The 19,132-nt window shown below is 45.7% G+C and overlaps 1 protein-coding gene across 1 annotated transcript in view; it reads right to left on the bottom strand.

Moving 5' to 3' along the window:
* LOC141051031 (uncharacterized) overlaps positions 1 to 19,132 on the bottom strand; it is a 57,347-nt gene that overhangs the window by 11,635 nt on the left and 26,580 nt on the right. The window contains exons 2-10 of the mRNA XM_073547829.1: positions 18,324 to 18,467; positions 18,015 to 18,194; positions 17,808 to 17,931; positions 16,461 to 16,558; positions 16,207 to 16,356; positions 15,898 to 16,077; positions 15,686 to 15,809; positions 15,509 to 15,606; positions 15,220 to 15,310 (exon numbers count right to left, since the gene is read on the bottom strand). Coding sequence (XP_073403930.1) covers positions 15,220 to 15,310; positions 15,509 to 15,606; positions 15,686 to 15,809; positions 15,898 to 16,077; positions 16,207 to 16,356; positions 16,461 to 16,558; positions 17,808 to 17,931; positions 18,015 to 18,194; positions 18,324 to 18,467 — 1,189 coding nt within the window. The remainder of the gene's footprint in view (positions 1 to 15,219; positions 15,311 to 15,508; positions 15,607 to 15,685; positions 15,810 to 15,897; positions 16,078 to 16,206; positions 16,357 to 16,460; positions 16,559 to 17,807; positions 17,932 to 18,014; positions 18,195 to 18,323; positions 18,468 to 19,132) is intronic.

Raw genomic sequence — 19,132 nt, forward strand, 5'->3', positions numbered from 1 at the left:
GAATACTGAGTTGCATCCATCAAACACCATACCTACTGTAAAGCATGGTGGTGGAAACATCATGCTTTGGGGCTGTTTCTCTGCAAAGGGGCCAGGACGACTGATCCGGGTACATGAAAGAATGAATGGGGCCATGTATCGTGAGATTTTGAGTGAAAACCTCCTTCCATCAGCAAGGGCATTGAAGATGAAACGTGGCTGGGTCTTTCAACATGACAATGATCCAAAGCACACCGCCAGGGCAACGAAGGAGTGGCTTTGTAAGAAGCATTTCAAGGTCCTGGAGTGGCCTAGCCAGTCTCCAGATCTCAACCCTATAGAAAACCTTTGGAGGGAGTTGAAAGTCCTTGTTGCCAAGCGAAAAGCCAAAAACATCACTGCTCTAGAGGAGATCTGCATGGAGGAATGGGCCAACATACCAACAACAGTGTGTGGCAACCTTGTGAAGACTTACAGAAAACGTTTGACCTCTGTCATTGCCAACAAAGGATATATCACAAAGTATTGAGATGAAATTTTGTTTCTGACCAAATACTTATTTTCCACCATAATATGCAAATAAAATGAAAAAAAAACAGACAATGTGATTTTCTGGATTTTTTTTTCTCAGTTTGTCTCCCATAGTTGAGGTCTACCTATGATGTAAATTACAGACGCCTCTCATCTTTTTAAGTGGTAGAACTTGCACTATTGCTGACTGACTAAATACTTTTTTGCCCCACTGTATATTCTTATTTTGGTTCATGGCTATACATTCCTACATATTATTAGTATAATAAATATATTCTATATTAATAAAGATGACAACACTGGTTACATAAAACACAGTGACACCTATGGGTTGAAGAAGGTAATTACACCTATGACATAAAAAATGTTCTATCACATGAAAAATATGGATAATAATGTATTATCACTTATTATTGGTTTATTATTTCAAACATTGAAATCCATATATGGTACAAATACTGATAATAATTATATGGATATTACTGATTGCTATGGTACGCTGTGATATTATAGGTTAGGAAAATTACCAGATTTGGTATAGAATAGAGAATGAAGACTTCAAGCAAGATACTGGAATTACGTTAATAAAGACTTTTCATATTAAAATTGATTCTTATCAGTTGCAAGAAGAAGAATGCCGCGATCCAGAAGTCCCAGAAGGTAACAAAGCTATGATTTCTCAGTAAGACTGTGTTACTTACAAGTGCAGTATCCACCATTGTCAATTACAAGTGCAGTATCCACCACTGACAGTCACAATTAAAGTGTCTAACCTGACAACCAGAGGACGATGATCCTATGATGCTGATGTGAACTGTGTTATCACGTTCTTACCAAGTTCCAGAGGTTTCCTATCACCTGAAAAGCTGGTGAACAATAAGGTAATTGTCAGGAAGCTACAACCCTGACATATGTCCTGTGCATTAGGACAAGGACTGGTTATGGTGATATGTTTAGCAAGGAAGAGTCATTTTAACCCTTGCTTTGCTGACCAAAGACATCACACCTGTTCAAAGACCAGTACCGATGGAGGATTCCAGAATATCCAAGGCGAGCCAATGTAAGCCCAGGTTTTTAAAGATGACACTGCACAGATATTAAAGCTGCATAGACTTTGTTTTCATATTAACATTTGAATTTATGGACTTTGATTTGATACACAACACGATTTCTACAACATCTATATGCTATAGAAAAACTGTGTTTTTAAAAGAACCAAGAAGAAGACAGAAGACATCAAAATGAAGACCAGATGACACCAGATGATGATGACTGGACCTGAAATACTTCAATTTAGATTTAGGGAAGTATAATTATATACATTTTATATGAATATTGTTCACGGCTTACCATAACATGAATTCACATCAATTATGTCATTGAGTACTTATAACGGTAATCTGATATTATTATTGATATTAAATTATTTTGTCAAAGAAGAAGAAAAGAAGAAAGAAGATCTTGTTATATTTTGAGGGTTCCAATTAATGTCTGTCTCCCTCAAAAGGGGGAATTGTTAAATATTAATAATCCGTTAATTTCTTATAAGACTCAGTTCTGTACATTGCTTTAGCTTACACGACATAGGCTATTTTTAAGCTTTGCTCATGGTACAGGACAACTCCATATATACCAGGTCACGTGCTTCAAGAGACGTATATAATTCATGGCTAACTGTAGAGGTCACTGGTTCCTTCCCTCACCATCATGAGACACAGACGCAAGATGACATAACTGAACAACTGGTATGTTACTTTACTACAAAGAAGCCTAAGAGAGACAGAGGCCATTTGCCATGTGGGATCTCAGAGAAAGAAGATGACAAGCTTTTGCAATAACGGACAATTTCTCTTTCACCTATTTTTATGTTTTTCTGTAATAATCTTTTCTTTGATGGAAGAAACCAAATAAACCACTACATTTTTATCTGGTAACTAGTCCTGAGTATTTTACAGGATAAGCATTATTTTACAGCGTGTCATCGACGTAGAGATGATATTGCAAACCGTAGGATTGTATGAGCTGTCCCAGGCCGAAGGTGTAGATGGAGAAGAGGAGGGTCCTAGAACTGAGCCTTGGGGAACGTTGACAGACAGGGGACTAGGTGAGGAGGTGATCTGGGAGAGGGAGACACAATGTTCCTGTAACACCAACACAATGAAAGCTGGCAGTACAACTGTGTTCACGAGTCTGGTTGTTTTTTAAAGACTCTGTCGATAACCCCAAACAGTTCATTTGCACCACCTGCCATGCCCGCATCAGCAGGGCTAGCAAAAATACCAGCCAGACCTCTACCAGCATGATCAGGCACATGGCAGCAAAGCACCTGACTTTTTAGGCTGAACCCCAGGGTCCAGGAACAGTTTCTGCGGGTGATACCACTGCTTTTTCGTCTGTTGTCCGTGCAAGCCAATATCCTTGAATGCGAAGAAGCCTCCTGCCCTGCATCTGTCATTGCACACACTCTGTCATGGTCACGTGAGACTGGACACACCGCCTCCAGCAGGGCAAATTTATATGACAAGCGTGACCCTGGATACACCGCCTCCAGCAGGGCAAATTTATATGACAAGCGTGACCCTGGATACACCGCCTCCAGCAGGGCGAATTTAAATAATAGAACGTGCAGCCGGATACACCGCCTCCAGCAGGGCGAATTTCAGAATAAAGGGGAAAACCAGGAAAACAATTACAATGGTGGCCCTGCGATAGGGAACGGGGACATGGAGACCTCCTGCACTCCCCTGAGTCAGTGTCTCTACACTCCTAACGATCCCTAGGCCAGTTCCGCACCGGGCGCCAATCAGGATACCTGAAATCCCTAGCTCGCCCTGAACCAATCCCTTACTAGTGAAGTGGACCCATACACGCTCCTTCACACACTGGTCCGGACCAGCACGTTTATTGCCACTCATTACTTTGTCAAATACTGTGAACTTTTACTGGAACTGACAACAGAGGCGTCCCCCTGCTATTCACCAAGGGAAACACCACCCTCCAACCCCTCCTACTATGAGGCCTGCGCCTCTCTGGGTTGGCTAATGGCGAGGGTTGAGACTTGCCCCTACTCCCTGGCAGCACCCCTGCAGCCACAACTGAAGGAGAAGGGGACGGGGATATGGAGGAAATATATACACTCCCTGGTCACCTTCCTCCACACGACCAGGAGGGGGCGGCTTCTTCGGTGGTATGGAAGGTTTGGCGTGAGCCCCGCGGACTATAACACAAATCTGCCCACCACAGGGACGTACCCCTTCACCTCGGGGAGTACCAGGCAGCACTATGGGGACACCCACTCCCACCTGCCTGGATGTGTCCACGTGCATGAGCAAGACCCGCTCACCAGCAGGGACTCTGGGGCTTCTTTGCCAGAGCCGCAATTTGATTTTCTGGTTGAGCCAGAGGGAAGGCCCCAGACCCTGATAACTGCTGCTGGAACTGATTCAACACACCATGCAGCTCCTCACTCACCTCAGTGAGGCCCAGCAGCAATTACTCACCGGCCTGAACTTGGCCAAAGGCCTACCAGAAAAAAAAAAATGTAGGGTTGGTGATAATGTCATGGTCACGTGAGACTGGACACACCGCCTCCAGAAGGGCGAATTTATATGACACGCGTGACCCTGGATACACCGCCTCCAGCAGGGCGAATTTAAATAATAGAACGTGCAGCCGGATACACCGCCTCCAGCAGGCGAATTTCAGTAGTACACGCATGTCTGGATACACCGCCTCCAGCAGGGCGAATTTCAGAAAAAAGGGGAACACAAGGAAAACAATTACAATGGTGGCCCTGCGATAGAGAACGGGGACGTGGAAACCTCCTGCACTCCCTTGAGTCAGTGTCTCTACACTCCTAACGATCCCTAGGCCGGTTCCGCACTGGGTGCCGATCAGGATACCTGAAATCCCTAGCTCGCCCTGAACCAATCCCTTACTAGTGAAGTGGACGGTGCAGAAACTAATCCCAGCACTGCTCTAAAACACACATTGAGGAAAGTGACAAACAGGGAAACACCACTTAGCTTTGCTCTGTTGCTAATGCTCCAAGCAACAGAGTCCGACACTTTAGTGCATCTTTTCCTCCAACTGGATCCAACACCTGAGTACAGCTTTCCAGCAACAGAGTCCCGCATCTGAGTGCAGCTTTACAGCAACAGAGTCCAGCATCTGAGTGCAGCTTTACAGCAAGAGTCCAGCATCTGAGTGCAGCTTTCACCATAGCTGCCACTCCACCAAGCTTTGCAAGAACTCCTCGCTGACACCATAGCTGACACTCCACCATGCTTTACAAGAACTCCTCGCTGACACCATAGCTGCCACTCCACCAAGCTTTGCAAGAACTCCACCCTGACACAATAGCTGCCACTCCTCCAAGCTTTGCAAGAACTCCTCGCTGACACCATAGCTGCCACTCCAGGATTCTGACTGGGCTGCCAGGGACTCTTCTCAAGTTCTTTCCTTCACCAAGGATGGTTGAAAAACACCAATATCACCAACAGTGAGTGAGAACACCTGACACACCTTTATAGTTAGGAGCCAGAGTTTCACACCTGTTAGAGATTCCCGTGTAATAACGCTCACCACCACCTGGGGCAAACTAGAACAAAAGACACCACTGTGTAATAACCCTAATGGCCACCGGGGGCAAAACCAACTCTAAGCAACCAGCTCAAAGGAAAAAAAAGGTTACTTATTCAAAACCTGTCATATCCAACCTGGATCATGACACACTCAACTAGCACCATCATCAAGCATATCCACGTACTTGTCCCAGCGCAGCATTCAGTTGTCCCTACTCCAGTCCATGGAACGCAAAGGAAAAAAACTCAACCAGCGTCCCACAAACCACACTACTAAATTCCCACATTTCTTGACTGCTTGTGCTCTAAATTTTTCCTTTTAGGCTCGTGGATACGGAAGTTTTCCGCAACATGTTTGCGGAGACTGTCCCAAAGTAACAGCCGCCACTATTTCTCCCATTGTGCCTTCTCAGCATTACCCTAGCTTGAGTCCCACAACATTACCTGTGCCCTGAACAATGCTGTTACTGGGAAAGTCCACCTAACCACGGACACGTGGACAAGTGGTTGTGGGCAGGGACGGTACATCTCGCTGACGGCACACTGGGTTAACATAGTGGAAGCCGGGACACAGTCGGACCTTGTGAAACCATGTCACAGATGTATGGAGGAGACAGGTTGTGGATAGCTTTGTATGTCATAGTTAGGATTTTGAACTGTAGCCTCTGGGCAATAGGAAGCCAGTGAAGGGCCTGGCAGAGTTAAGAGGCTGTGGAATAATGGTACTTTGGATGGAACATGTCCTCACAATGCCGATGATTGCGGCCCCTATGTCAATCTGGGTTGTCCCCACAGTCTACAGCTCCTGCATCTCCTCCTCTTCTTCAGCCTCCATCTCTGAAATGACCACATCAGTTCAAGCTGGAAGCACTGCAGCACTGCCTCAGCCAAGCGGCAACAGGCTGTGCTGAAGCTAATATGCTTAGGTGACAAACCGCAGAATTTTGAAGAGTTCTGGACAGCTCTGAAAGAGCAGGCAGATTTGTGGCTAACACCGCTGAACCTACAGCCAGGCATGGTCGTGTGTGACAATGGCCGGAACCTGGTAGTGGCTCTGAGGCGAGACAAGTTCACACACGTACCATGCCTGGCCCATGTGCTTAACCTTGTTGTTCAACGGTTTCTCAAAAGCTACCCGGATCTGCTTGTGAAAGTATGCTGCGGGTGTGCCCATTTTAGAAAGTCAGCTACAGCTTAAGCCACCCTTGCCATGCTTCAGCAGCGTTTGCAGTTTCCGGCTGACTGACTGGTGTGTGATGTCGCACGCATTGGAACTCTACACTGCAGATGTTCAAAAGGATTTTTGAGCAGAAGATGGCAGTTGTTGACTACCAGCATCAACAAAGCCGGAATTCAGTTCAGACTCCACACATAATACCTCAGGGGTGGACATGGATGTCAGACATATGTACCATCCTCCAAAACTTTGGGGTCTCCATCAAGATTGTCACCATCCCGCTTCTCTGTGTTGTAATAATAATCGTTATTTATATAGCACCAACATATTCCGCAGAGCTTTACAGTTTAACAGTTTAAAACACAACAGTCATAAGTAACAACGTTAACAATAATACAATAGGAAAAGCAAAATAAAACGACCCTGCTCGTGAGAGCTTATAATCTACAATGATGTGGGGGATATACAAAGTACAGGTGTGTATTTACAATGATGTATTTACAATGATGGTCCAGCCACCTTTTGGGAGTGGAGGCTAGATATAGTGAATGGGATACACACACACACATAAAATGACTGATAAGGGAACGTGATAGGCTGCTCTGAACAAATGTGTTTTGAGGAAGCGCCTAAAACTGTGCAAGTTGTGGCTGGTCCTAATTTGTTATGGTAGAGTAATCCAGAGGATTGTCGCAATGCAGGAGAAGTCTTTGAGTCGTGAGCGTGAGGTACGGATTAGTGCAGAGGTTAGTCGAAACGCGTTAGCAGAGTGTAGCGATCGGCTAGGCCGATAGACAGAAATGAGGGGGGAGATCTAAGGGGGTTCTGCACTGTAGAGAGCTTTGTGAGTGCGAACAAGTACTTTGAATTGGATCCTATAATGAATTGGCAGCCAGTGTAACTACTGGCGAAGAGCGGACAAGTCCGAATACCGATTAGCCAGATGGACAACCATGGCTGCTGCATTAAGGATGGACTGGAGAGGGGAAAGTCAAGGGAGGGGTAGGCCAACTAATAGAGCGTTAAACGCTCTCTGCTCACAATCAAAGAGGATGCATTGCTAGCAGAGCATGGATGAGACGGAGCAAGGAACCATACAGCTCAGCCTCATCTCATCCCAACATGATTGGGTGACAATGAGGAAGAAGAGGAGGATGAAGAACAAGAGCTACTTTCATGCACCATAGACAGTACTACAAGCACAACTGTCATACCATCTGTTCAGTGTGGATGGCCTGAGGAGAGGGAGGAGGAGGAGAAGGAGGAGAAGGAGGAGGAGGGCATAATCAGTCATCCTCTTTGTGAGGACACAGAAGTCTAGCCAGTTAGCAGTCTGGCACACATGGCTGAGTTTATGTTACGCTGCCTTACCCGTGACCCTTGGGTTCTCAAAATTTTGGGTGACAGGCAATACTAATTAGTGACACTTCTAGACCCACGCTACAAGGAGAACTTTATATATCTTATTCCAGAGGCAGACAGGTGTACTAAAATGTTGCAGTGCCAGAGGGCCCTTCTGCGGAATTATTAAAAAATTCCCATCTGAAAACGCTGGGGGAAGAGGTCACAGTTTGTTGGACAACCAAAGAGTACATGTGAGAGAGAAACAACTCCAATCCAGCAGAGGCAGTGGAACACTAGCAAAGTTCTGGGAGTTTTCTCAGGCCCTCCATTCGCCCTGGCCCTGAGGCGCGGGGCACTCTCACAAGGAGTGCAAAGTTTTGGAAGATGCTGAGGGATTACCTTGCTGACCGTACCAACATCCTCAGTGATTCCTCTGGGCCTTATAATTATTGGTTATCCAAGCTGGACACGTGGCACAAACTGGCTCTCTCTACTGCTGTACTCACAGTCACGGAGTGCACGGCGCCTCGTTCTCTGGCAGTCACTGGCCACACGGCTCCTCACTCTCTGGCAGTACCGCTGTTAGCGGCAGGAGCCGACAGGAACAGTTCTTCGTGGCACCAGTGCTCTAAGGACGGAGCCTGCTGCTCAGTCTCCTACGCACTGCTTGTCCCTGCAAAATCTTTCTGCTGTCGTGCATGCTTGCTCTTAACCTCGCCCCCTGCCTCTAGGTCACCGGGTCTGTCTGCTGCAGTCCATCAAAGCGCTGCCTCTTTGGGTGCGTAGTGTGCTACCCTTCCTTGCTGATCACACGCTGACAGCGGGGGACTCACTCTTGCTTTGCGCGATTTTTCCCTCAGCTTCCAGCTGGGTTCCCTGTCTAAACACGCCACCTCTTCCTGGGTCATGGGGCCTGTCCGGTCCCCTATTCCTTCCCCCACGAAACAGGGAACCCAACCTAGAGAGTTCCGGACCCAGCACAGAACAGGAAACCGCAGCCCTGTCTTCCTCCTTACATACAGTATCTGTCTAACCAGTTCTTTCATGCAAGCATCATAGAAGGCATGTGATCCAATTTTCAATTGCAAATTGTACATTAAATCCAGAACAGTTTCACTTTGAAGGACTTTGTAGCTCACATCAATGCACAAAATGATACTAGCCTCATACTTCAAAATGAATCCAAAGAAAGAAGCAAAGCACCGGCACTGTTATATCGCTAATTAATTCCTCGCAATAAAACACACTAAACGCTTTTGTGCTCTGAGAACGGGTGCTCTATCCCTGAAACAGTCAATTTCAGAATCCAAGCAAAGAAAAATAAGGATGGCACTCACCATTCATAAAATCCACCTTTTTTGCATATATAAAATCTTCGGCAGGGGAGCAATGTGCAGGACCAGTGGAAGTGCAGCCGCACAAAACGGTCGTCGTCCTCTTACCATGCACATTGCTCCCCTGCCGAAGATTTTATATATACAATAAAGGTGGATTTTATGAACAGTGAGTGCCATCCATATTTCTCTTTGCTTGGATTCATACTTCAAAATGTTGGTGGCGAACCATTGCCACACAGATAGGTTGTGTGTTCTGACTTCTGTAGTACCATTTGGGTGATAATTTATACTTATTTGCGTCATATTCATCATCTTCTTCAACCTTCGGAATATAATGTTGTAAAAGTGAAAGCAAGTTGGTGAAGTTGGTGGTACTTTATTTGTGAAAGTAATTGTAATTTTTCTTATTTCTCCATTGCGTGTGCGGCTAACCACCTAAATGATCTTATTTAGTTTCTTTGGCAAGAAAAGAACAGCTCCATTAAAATCACGTGCTTTTCCTATTAATTCATCATGATGGAATAGTAGAGGTGACCTTAGGGATCTAGATAACATCTGTGGACTGTAGTCAACAGGGGACTGTGACAAGACCTACTGGGGTCTAGCTATCAATTTGACATAAAACCGATTGATTTTTGTCTTATCCCTCACCTTTCCTTGATCCTTGGGCATCAGTGAAGAATAATTATTATTGTTTTGTTCACTAGTCTGTTTACAATATTTCTAATTGTGATTTTGTTTATGTGTATTCCATACAGTAATCCGTTATGAATGGGTCACCGAGGAGGAAAACAAGACCAAGCCAAGTCACAGAAAACCAGAGAGGTTGGTAAAAACGCGGATTGCAGACCCCTAATCCTAACCACACAACTAACAGCAGCCGTGGAGCGTACCTATGATGATTCTAGACGCCTCGTCACAGCCGGAGGACTAAATAAGCCTAAAGCAAGAAAAGGGGAAATCTAAAACTGCCCCAGAGCAGACCCCAAAGGAATAGACAGCCCCCACACATGTATTGACGGTGAGACAAGATGAAAACATGAACACAGGTAGGAAAATAGGCTGAGCAAACGATGGGGGCCACACTAGCTAGAAAGGACAGGAAAGATACTGTCTGCAATCATGCCAAAAAACCCTGCAAAAATGTCCAACACTTCTGATAGCAAAAAATACCCTGAAGTCACTAGACTTCTCCCACTATATCAGCACTCTGGCATATTCTGAGAACAGAGCAAAAAGAGGCAAATCTAATAAGGGACAAAAAGCAAACTGGCACATACAGTGACATAAGAGTGGAAATTCAGCACAGCCCCAGCCGGGGCTGGCTGACCACACCAAAAACTGAATAGACCAAACCAAAACAAATGTGAACATTAGCAAAGACAACTTAGCTTGAGATGGCAGGAACTGAGCTGGAAACTAAGACCTCAGGAGGCAGGAAAAAAATCACCAGCATGGGAATAGAGAGTCGGCTGTCTTAAATCCAGTCTGAGACTCCAGATGTCCACTCCTCTTCCTCATTATCAGGTGGCAGGTCTCTGTTAATTAGATCAGCTTCACTACCTCCTGCCACCACCAGAGGGAGCCCGGAAAGAGAACTCACAACTCCTCTGTCAGCACAACCAGCTCCCTCACCAGAAACCAGAGGCAGAACAGAAAATGAGTTCACAACAGTAATCTTTAAGAGATTCTCTGATGAAGGTCCTATGCTGGACCGAAAACATTTAGAATTTAAACTTCACGTGGATGCAAAAAAAAATGAAATTTATTTTCAACAAATATTGAGTGCCAAGTTCATTATCGCTTTTGGAACGGGCTGGATACCCTACTTGTGCACCTACAAGAGACTATATATTTGAGTGCCTTGTTGTTTCTACCATGATCAATTTGACATAGTTTGTGCACAGCTGAATAGAGTTGTGAGAAAAAACAGATTTTGATTCAATGACATATTGGATGGATTGTCTAGTGGAAACACTCATATCATGGAAGTCACATCTACGACCACCACGCTCTCCTATTGATACATCTTGAAATCCAGCCAAAATCTCTAGCTTCTGTTCTAGAAACTGCAGGGGCTCCTTTTTGACATCCTCGTCCAACAAGTTCTGTGATATTGTCAGAATTTGGCCCAGGAACACCATTCTTGGTAGTTGTGAGTCCTGGCCCCGTGCTCTTGCTCTTCCAGTCATGATTTAATCTAGAAGCTTTCGCCTTTGGAATCCGCTGACAGAGTACAACACCGCCCAAGCGTTCACCCGCTGCGCCTCAGACTTTCTATCTGCACAGTAACTGCCTCTAGGCAGAAGATGATGATGGTGGTAGTAGTTGGTGCATTTGAGACCACGTCATGAAGCAGCCATAAGAATTTGAAACAGAAGTATTTTCAAGGTTTTTTAATGAGATACCACACTGTTCAATATGTGGCCTGTATTTTTTGTTTTTTTACAGCAAAATAATGTATAGCACTAGGGTAAGACACAGCAAAAACAGTTGAATGGAGGCCTAAAATGCCACAATTTTTAGCCCACAGATAGATGAGGCATATGACAGAGATAGCCCACTTTCAAATATCTGGCCTGTATTTTTTCATTTTTTGGTCCAGCTAAACTGTGTCAATAAGTAGGCTAAGATACAACAAAAAAAATTCTATGGAGGCCTGAAATGGCACAATTTTGAGTGCAATGATATGTGATCCGTGTGGCAGACAAAACCCAGTATAAAATATCTGCCTGTAGCTAAATATTTTTTGAGAAGCTAAATGTTGTCAAGAAATTGTACAAGATGCTCCAAAAAAAATTTACAGTACCACAAAAAATGGCAGAATTTTCTGCGCACTCAGATGTGATGGCTGGAACGGGCAAACCCGTTTAAAATAGCTGGATTTTCACGCTGTACTTTGAAAAGGATCTGGCTGTATTATGAAGTGTCAACAAGCAAATAGAGAAAAAAAGGGGGCTCTGGATTCCTTTCACATAAAATAATCAGGATTAAGATGCAAAAAAAATTATTCCTGGCCACTGATACCTGTGGCTAGGTATATACAGTCAATATACCATATTTTCATATTTTCGGCTTTGTAAGACGCACTTTTTTTCCCACAAACTTGGGGGGAAAATGGGGGTGCATCTTACAAAGAGGATATACATTACCGGGTGTAAGCCGCAGGGGTGTTCGTCTGTCCGTCGGCGCTGTGGGTGTCTCTGGGTGCCCAGCGGTGTCTCCGGTTCCAATCCCGGGGCTCTGCCGACATTTTGCAACAGGCCAGAGCCCCGGGGCTCCCTCTCGGTTCCCTCTGTTTTGGCTCCAGCAATATTGCGGCCACCGCAGGGGGCGGCATATGCGCTGATGGTGATCTCGGGACTGAGATCTCAAGAGATGAGATTTCAGCGCTGAGATCTCATCTCTCGAGATCTGTCCCGAGATTACCATCAGCGCATGTGCCGCTCCCGGCGGCGGCCGCCATATTGGAGGAGCCAAAACAGAGGGAACCGAGAGGGAGCCCCGGGGCTCTGGCCTGTCGCAAAATGTCGGCAGAGCCCCGGGATTGGAACCAGAGACACCGCTGGGCACGTGGAGACACTGCTGGGCACCCGGAGACACCCACAGCGCCGACAGACACCTGGTAAATGTGGGCAGAGCCCCGGGCTGCTGCACAGACCCCCCTGGCAGCAGTACAGCCCCCCTGGTAGCAGCACAGACCCCTGGTAGCAGCACGAGCCCCCCTGGAAGCAGCATGAGCCCCCCTGGAAGCAGCAGCACGAGCCCCCCTGTTAGAAGCATGAGCCCCCCTGGTAGCAGCACAGACCCCCCTGGTAGCAGCGCGAGCCCCCCTGGTAGCAGCACGAGCCCCCCTGGTAGCAGCACAAGCCCCCCTGGTAGCAGCACGAGCCCCCCTGGAAGCAGCACGAGCCCCCCTGGAAGCAGCACGAGCCCCCCTGGAAGCAGCATGAGCCCCCCTGGAAGCAGCATGAGCCCCCCTGGAAGCAGCATGAGCCCCCCTGGCAGCAGCATGAGCCCCCTGGCAGCAGCACGAGCCCCCCTGGTAGCAGCATGAGGCCCCCTGGCAGCAGCACGAGCCCCCCTGGCAGCAGCACAGACCCCCCTGGCAGCAGTACAGCCCCCCTGGCAGCAGCACGAGCCCCCCTGGTAGCAGCACAGACCCCTGATAGCAGCAAGAGCCCCCCTGGCAGCGCGCTGCACATCGGAGCACCCTCTCATCCCTTCCTGCGGCCTGCAGAATCACCCCACTCCTGCCTCCTCCAGCAGCGACCCTGAGACCCCGCTTCACCGCAGCCACCACCCCGGTAAGCAATAAGACACCTGGATTATAAGAGGCACCACCATTTTATTAAAAAAACATTTTTTCCTATTTTTCTCCTCAAAATTTGTCATGCGTCTTATAATCCAGAGCGTCTTATAAAGCAAAAAATACGGTATGTAATAGGCAGCAGCAGACAGTAAAGGAATGGAACCTCTTGATGTATGCAATGATATCTATATACCCACTGCCTTGCACTGATATGTATATAGCCACATATACTCCCCTGCCTACCTAGCACTGCAATGTATATACCCCATAACAAGTCCTTAGAAGGACTGTTGGATTAGCTGGATTTGTGTTCTATGATGGTATACCCACACTAACTTATAAACCCACAAACCTGCCCCTATCTCGGCAGCAACTCTCCCTACAATGTCTGAATGCAACGACCAGGGCGGCGGCAGGTCTCTTATAGAACTGAGGACACTGTGCGGCCAGTCAATTACTGTAATACCACAACTAAGATGGTTGCGCTATTACAGTGCATGGCAGACAATCCCTGCATGTTGATTGGTGATTTAAAGAGAGCCAAACATGCAGAGTGGGGACCCGAATTCCCGCCGAGCAAATCCGGAAAAGATCGGCGCTCGCCGAGTACCACGAGTACAACGATGCTTGGGCGAGTAATGAGCATTACCGAGCATGCTCGCTCATCACTATTTACATCTCATGAGAAATAATAATTATTAATAATCCTCTTCCACTGATGGCCAGGTGCCCCGCCAGTCTCCGTGCTTCCTTTTTTGGTTGAACTCCTGATCGATTTAGCTAATCACTATCAGCAGCTGAGATTAATCCTTTACTGCTGTGGTTGGAGTTAAAGAAAACCCTGCTATAATTAAATAAGTAAAAAGCAAAAGTGCATTTAAATCATACAGAGTTCTTAGTAATACTGTATTTGATCAAACATAGCATAAAAGCCGTCCCACCATCGACAAGGTGACTCTGTGGTCGGGGCGGTCCTACACTGTCTAATACTAATACTAGACAGTGTAGGACCGCCCCGACCACAGAGTCACCTTGTCGATGGTGGGACGGCTGCTATGTTTGATCAAATACAGTATTACTAAGAACTCTGTATGATTTAAATGCACTTTTGCTTTTTACTTATTTAATTATAGCAGGGTTTTTTTTATTTTGTCTTTTGTAGGTTTTGTATGCTTTTTGGCCATGTGAACATACATTTATATGCTGCATGTGTACCAACTCAAACCAAGCTCAATTTTTGTGTTTTTTCTTTGTATTTTTGCATTCTGTGCAAGCTGGGGTGTGGGAACCCCTCTCCTGAGCTGGAAATTGTATGTAAAGGCTTCCCCTGACTTGTGTCCTGTGGTTGGGACCCGGTCCTTGTCTGCCCCTATTCACACAGACGTCAACTTTGACACATGATAAGGTTACTAATACTAGACAGTGTAGGACCGCCCCGACCACAGAGTCACCTTATCGATGGTGGGACGGCTTTTATGCTATGTTTGATCAAATACAGAATTACTAAAAACTCTGTATGATTTAAATGCACTTTTGCTTTTTACTTATTTAATTATAGCAGGGTTTTTTTCATTTTGTCTTTTGTAGGTTTTGTATGCTTTTTGGCCATGTGAACATGCATTTATATGCTGCATGTGTACCAACTCAAACCAAGCTCAATTTTTGTGGGGTTTTTTTGTGGTTGGAGTTAGGCTGGAGCAATCACATGGCCAAAAGGTCAGAGCAGATTGTACAGACATTGGCACTATAATTTTCTTAGTGAGAAAACTGTATTACTTTAGTTTTGGCCTGTGAAATGTAGTAGCTAAAATGGTGTAATAAAAAAAGCACAAAATCCTTTGTTCAGTAAAAATGCACATCAAAAAGTATTGAAAGAACAAACCCTAAAAAATTAAACATATAATTCTACAGGAAAGATAATCTGTCAATAATCTGCATTTAGTGATTACTACTCACCTGTGCTGTTGCCTGCAGGAATCACCTCTTTGCACCGCTCATCACCTCTCACATATGTTTTTGTAGTATTAATATGGGTCAGATCTTCACCCTGAAACAAATAATGTAAAAGTCACAGACAGATGGAGAAGTCACATCTATGATCAGCTCTAATCCAGACATCTCCACCGTTCTCATTACACAAGTATAAAACATATAATACTGGTGGATAAAACACGACTGAGCACAAGACCTTCACAGCCATCTACATATCATAGGGGAGATCTCATGACACCTTCTTTGCATCTACCTGATGATCCTGAGGAACATTGGGATCTTCTTGTTTACAGTCCTGTGGAAGGAGAGGATGGGGACATCTCTCTGGCGTTGTCCTCTTACTGGATAGTACTGCAGGAAACACATACAGGGACTTAATTCATTCTTTACATACAGATATAGACCATGTGTACTTAGTCCTGTCTATTACCTGGTGATGTGAGGGGCTGGGGAACCTCCATCATGATATCCTTGTACAGATCTTTGTGTCCTTCTAGATACTCAAACTCCTCCATGGAGACATAGACGGCGACATCCTGACATCTTATAGGAACCTGACACATACAGTGATACCGTCATCCCCCTGATCCCTTCATAGCATTACTGTATTACAGTATGTCCCAGCATTCCCAGCAGTTTCACCTCTCCAGTCAGCAGCTCAATCATCTTGTAGGTGAGTTCTAGGATCTTCTGGCCATTGATGTCCTCATGTATCAGGGGATGAGGTAGATGTCCTGTGATTGGGCTCAGGGTTCTTCTCCACTCATCAGACACAGTGGCCTGACAATGCTCACTAATAGCTTTCTTCACTACAGTGTAATCCTGATAATGGAGAGACACATTTACTAATCTCACTACAGACATTTCCCGAGTCCTCACTTCTCCAGTTCTGTCCATCTGTTATTCCTGCAGCTAAGAATGATGTAATGTGACGTCATCAGAATCTCTCACCTCTCCTGTAAGTCGGAAGAGGATCTCTAGGGTGAGGTGTAATACCCTCTCCGCCATATTGTCACTGCACCTTTTCATTCTTGACGGGTCAGTCAGGAAAATTCTCTTACATAGAAGATCTCCACTGAGAGGATCCGATAATGCAGGGACCTGAATGGGAGGAAGGTTAAACATCATAGAGAATATATACGAAATATTCAAAATGTCAAGAAGAAATCTTCTCCACATCACATCTTCATGGTGGCATCATCTACCTGATGATCCTGAGGAATATTGGTATATTCATTTTTACAGTCCCGCTGAAGAAGAGGACGGGGACATCTCTCTGGTGTTGTCCTCTTACTGGATACAACTGAAGGAAACACATACAGGGACTGAATTAATTTTTCATACACAGTGTGAGGTAGTGACCCGTTACAGCTAGGGGCACTGTATGTTCTCCGCAGGTTCCACAAGGAGGCGTATTGAGCCTGTGGGAATGCATTGTGGTCACAGGCGCACTTGTATGTTCTTCCCAAGATATGCATGGGGGCGTATTGAGTCTATGTGAATGCATTGTGGTCACTGTCGTAGCTGGGATTGCATTGGTGAAGCAGTGACCGATGTCACAGGTAGGGGTCACTGTGTGTTCTCCCCAGGTTGTGCATGGAGACATATGAAGTTCATAAGTGTGCAGTTTAATAATAAAAAAACAAATGTAGTCTTGGACATGCTATAGTCCAAGGCAGATGTAGGGAAAACCTACTCTGGAATGTGTGTTTTGAAACTAACTGCAGTATACAGTGGTGCAGTCCATTTCATTTCCGGTCCGGGTTTTCATGTGGCTGAAGGCCACAGATTTTGGGTTAAAATCCCTGCCGTAAGGGGTATGGGTGTGTCAGGTGCAGAATCAGTGTCAGTCTGGTGTATGCTGATGTGCAGAGCAGAGGCATGCAGTGCGCTGGCTGTGTGTATTAAGCAGCGCAGGCCAGTGGAGCCAGCAGCCAGGGCAGCTGAATAGCCTGGCACCCGCAGCGATGCAAGTCGTCCACGGTAACTGATCTCGGATGTGGACAGTCCTGTGCCTGGAGGTGAACCGGAGGTGAATGTCCTGTGCCCGAAAGAGGACTGGCGTGTGTAACGATTGCAAAACAGGTCGATATGGTGCCCAGCTGCGATCCAGAGGATATCCTGGACTGTGTATGGCTGTGTGAGTAAAGAGACAGTAATGCAGCGATGCAGGACACCCACAGGAACTAGTCAGAGAAAGACTGGGGTGTGTAGTATCTGCAACATGTAATGCTGTGTGAATAGAGTCTTGGATACGGCGCACAGACACCCACGGGAACTAGTCAGAGGAAGACTGGTGTGTTTAGTGTCTGTAAAATGAAGGATGCCATATAATATATATTCTGCAAGTGGTGAAATTGATACCAATTATATGCACTGAAGTTATATGCACTGAAGTTATATGCACTTGTGTGAAGTGGGAACTTTAATGCTGTGACACATTAAAGAGACTTTTGTGTTTGAACTTTGTGGGTCCCTGCCTCTTCACTGTGTTTGGTGCTACCGCAGCACTACAACAGATAATTATAGGCCTTGTGTATTTAGTCCATTACCTGGTGATGTGAGGGGCTGGGGAATCTCCTTCATGACGTCCTTGTACCGATCTTTGTGTCCTTCTAAATACTCCCACTCCTCCATGGAGAAATAGACGGTGACATCCTGACACCTTATAGGAACCTGACACATACAATAATACCGTCATCACCCTGATCCCTTCATAGCGTTACTGTATAATGCCCCAGCATTCCCAGCAGTGTCACCTCTCCAGTCCGCAGTTCAATCATCTTGTAGGTGAGTTCTAGGATCTTCTGGTCATTGATGTCCTCATGTATCAGGGGGTGAGGTGGAGGCCCTGTGATTGGGCTCAGGGGTCTTTCCCGTCCCTCAGACACAGGGTCCTGACAGCGCGCATTAGAGGTCTTCTTCACTACTGTGTAATCCTGGTTATGGAGAGACACATTAATAAATCTCACTACAGACATTTCCAGAGTCCTCACCTCTCCAGTTCTGTCCATCTGTTATTCCCATAGATAAGAATGATGTAATGTGACGTCATCAGAATCTCTCACCTCTCCAGTAAGCCGGAAGAGGATCTCTAGGGTGAGGTGTAATATCCTCTCCGCCATCTTGTCTCTGTCCATCCTTGATGGGTCAATCAGGAAGTTTCTCTTATATAGAAGATCTTCACTGAGAGGATCAAATATTGGAGGGACCTGAATGGGAAGAAGATGACGATGTAACATCACAAAGAATCTAATACATATGTTATGAAGAAATCTCCACGTCATATCTTCATGGTGGCAGCATGTCGGGCAGATGATCTCAATAAACCATCATGTAACAGAACTAGAGATGAGCGACTTTGCCTTTTTTCGGGTCGAGTCGGGTTTCATGAAACCCGACTTTAGCAAAAGTAGGGTCGAACGAAATCGGCCGATTATCGTGAAAAGTCGAAGGCCGACTGAAACACGAAACCCAATGTAAGTCAATGGGGAAGAAAAGTCGGCAGTGAGTGGAGGACAGGAAACACACCTACAGTGCCCATTTTAATGCCAAAAACATCAATTCTTAAGCTTGTCAACCTTAATTTACTTTATAATAATAGTTAGGCATTGAAAGCTGGGGGATATTTGGCGAAAGTTGCGGGTGGGGGGTGGGGCTGGCTCCAGATTTTCGTGGGCCCAGGGCCAAAGAGTGTCAATGGGCTCCTTTAACACATGCCACAATTCATGATCCTCTAATACGGCAGAGAAATAGCGGTATAGTACAATGAAAAATACTTCACTTCTTACATCACATGACTGATATCCATTTTAAATTCTCCAATAGCTCCAAAAACGGACAGTATATTACTCCATACCGTATTATGGCCACCGCA

This window comes from Dendrobates tinctorius, unplaced genomic scaffold (genome assembly GCF_039654945.1).
Source record: "Dendrobates tinctorius isolate UK_male_01 unplaced genomic scaffold, ASM3965494v1 ptg000155l, whole genome shotgun sequence".
Taxonomy (NCBI): domain Eukaryota; kingdom Metazoa; phylum Chordata; class Amphibia; order Anura; family Dendrobatidae; genus Dendrobates; species Dendrobates tinctorius.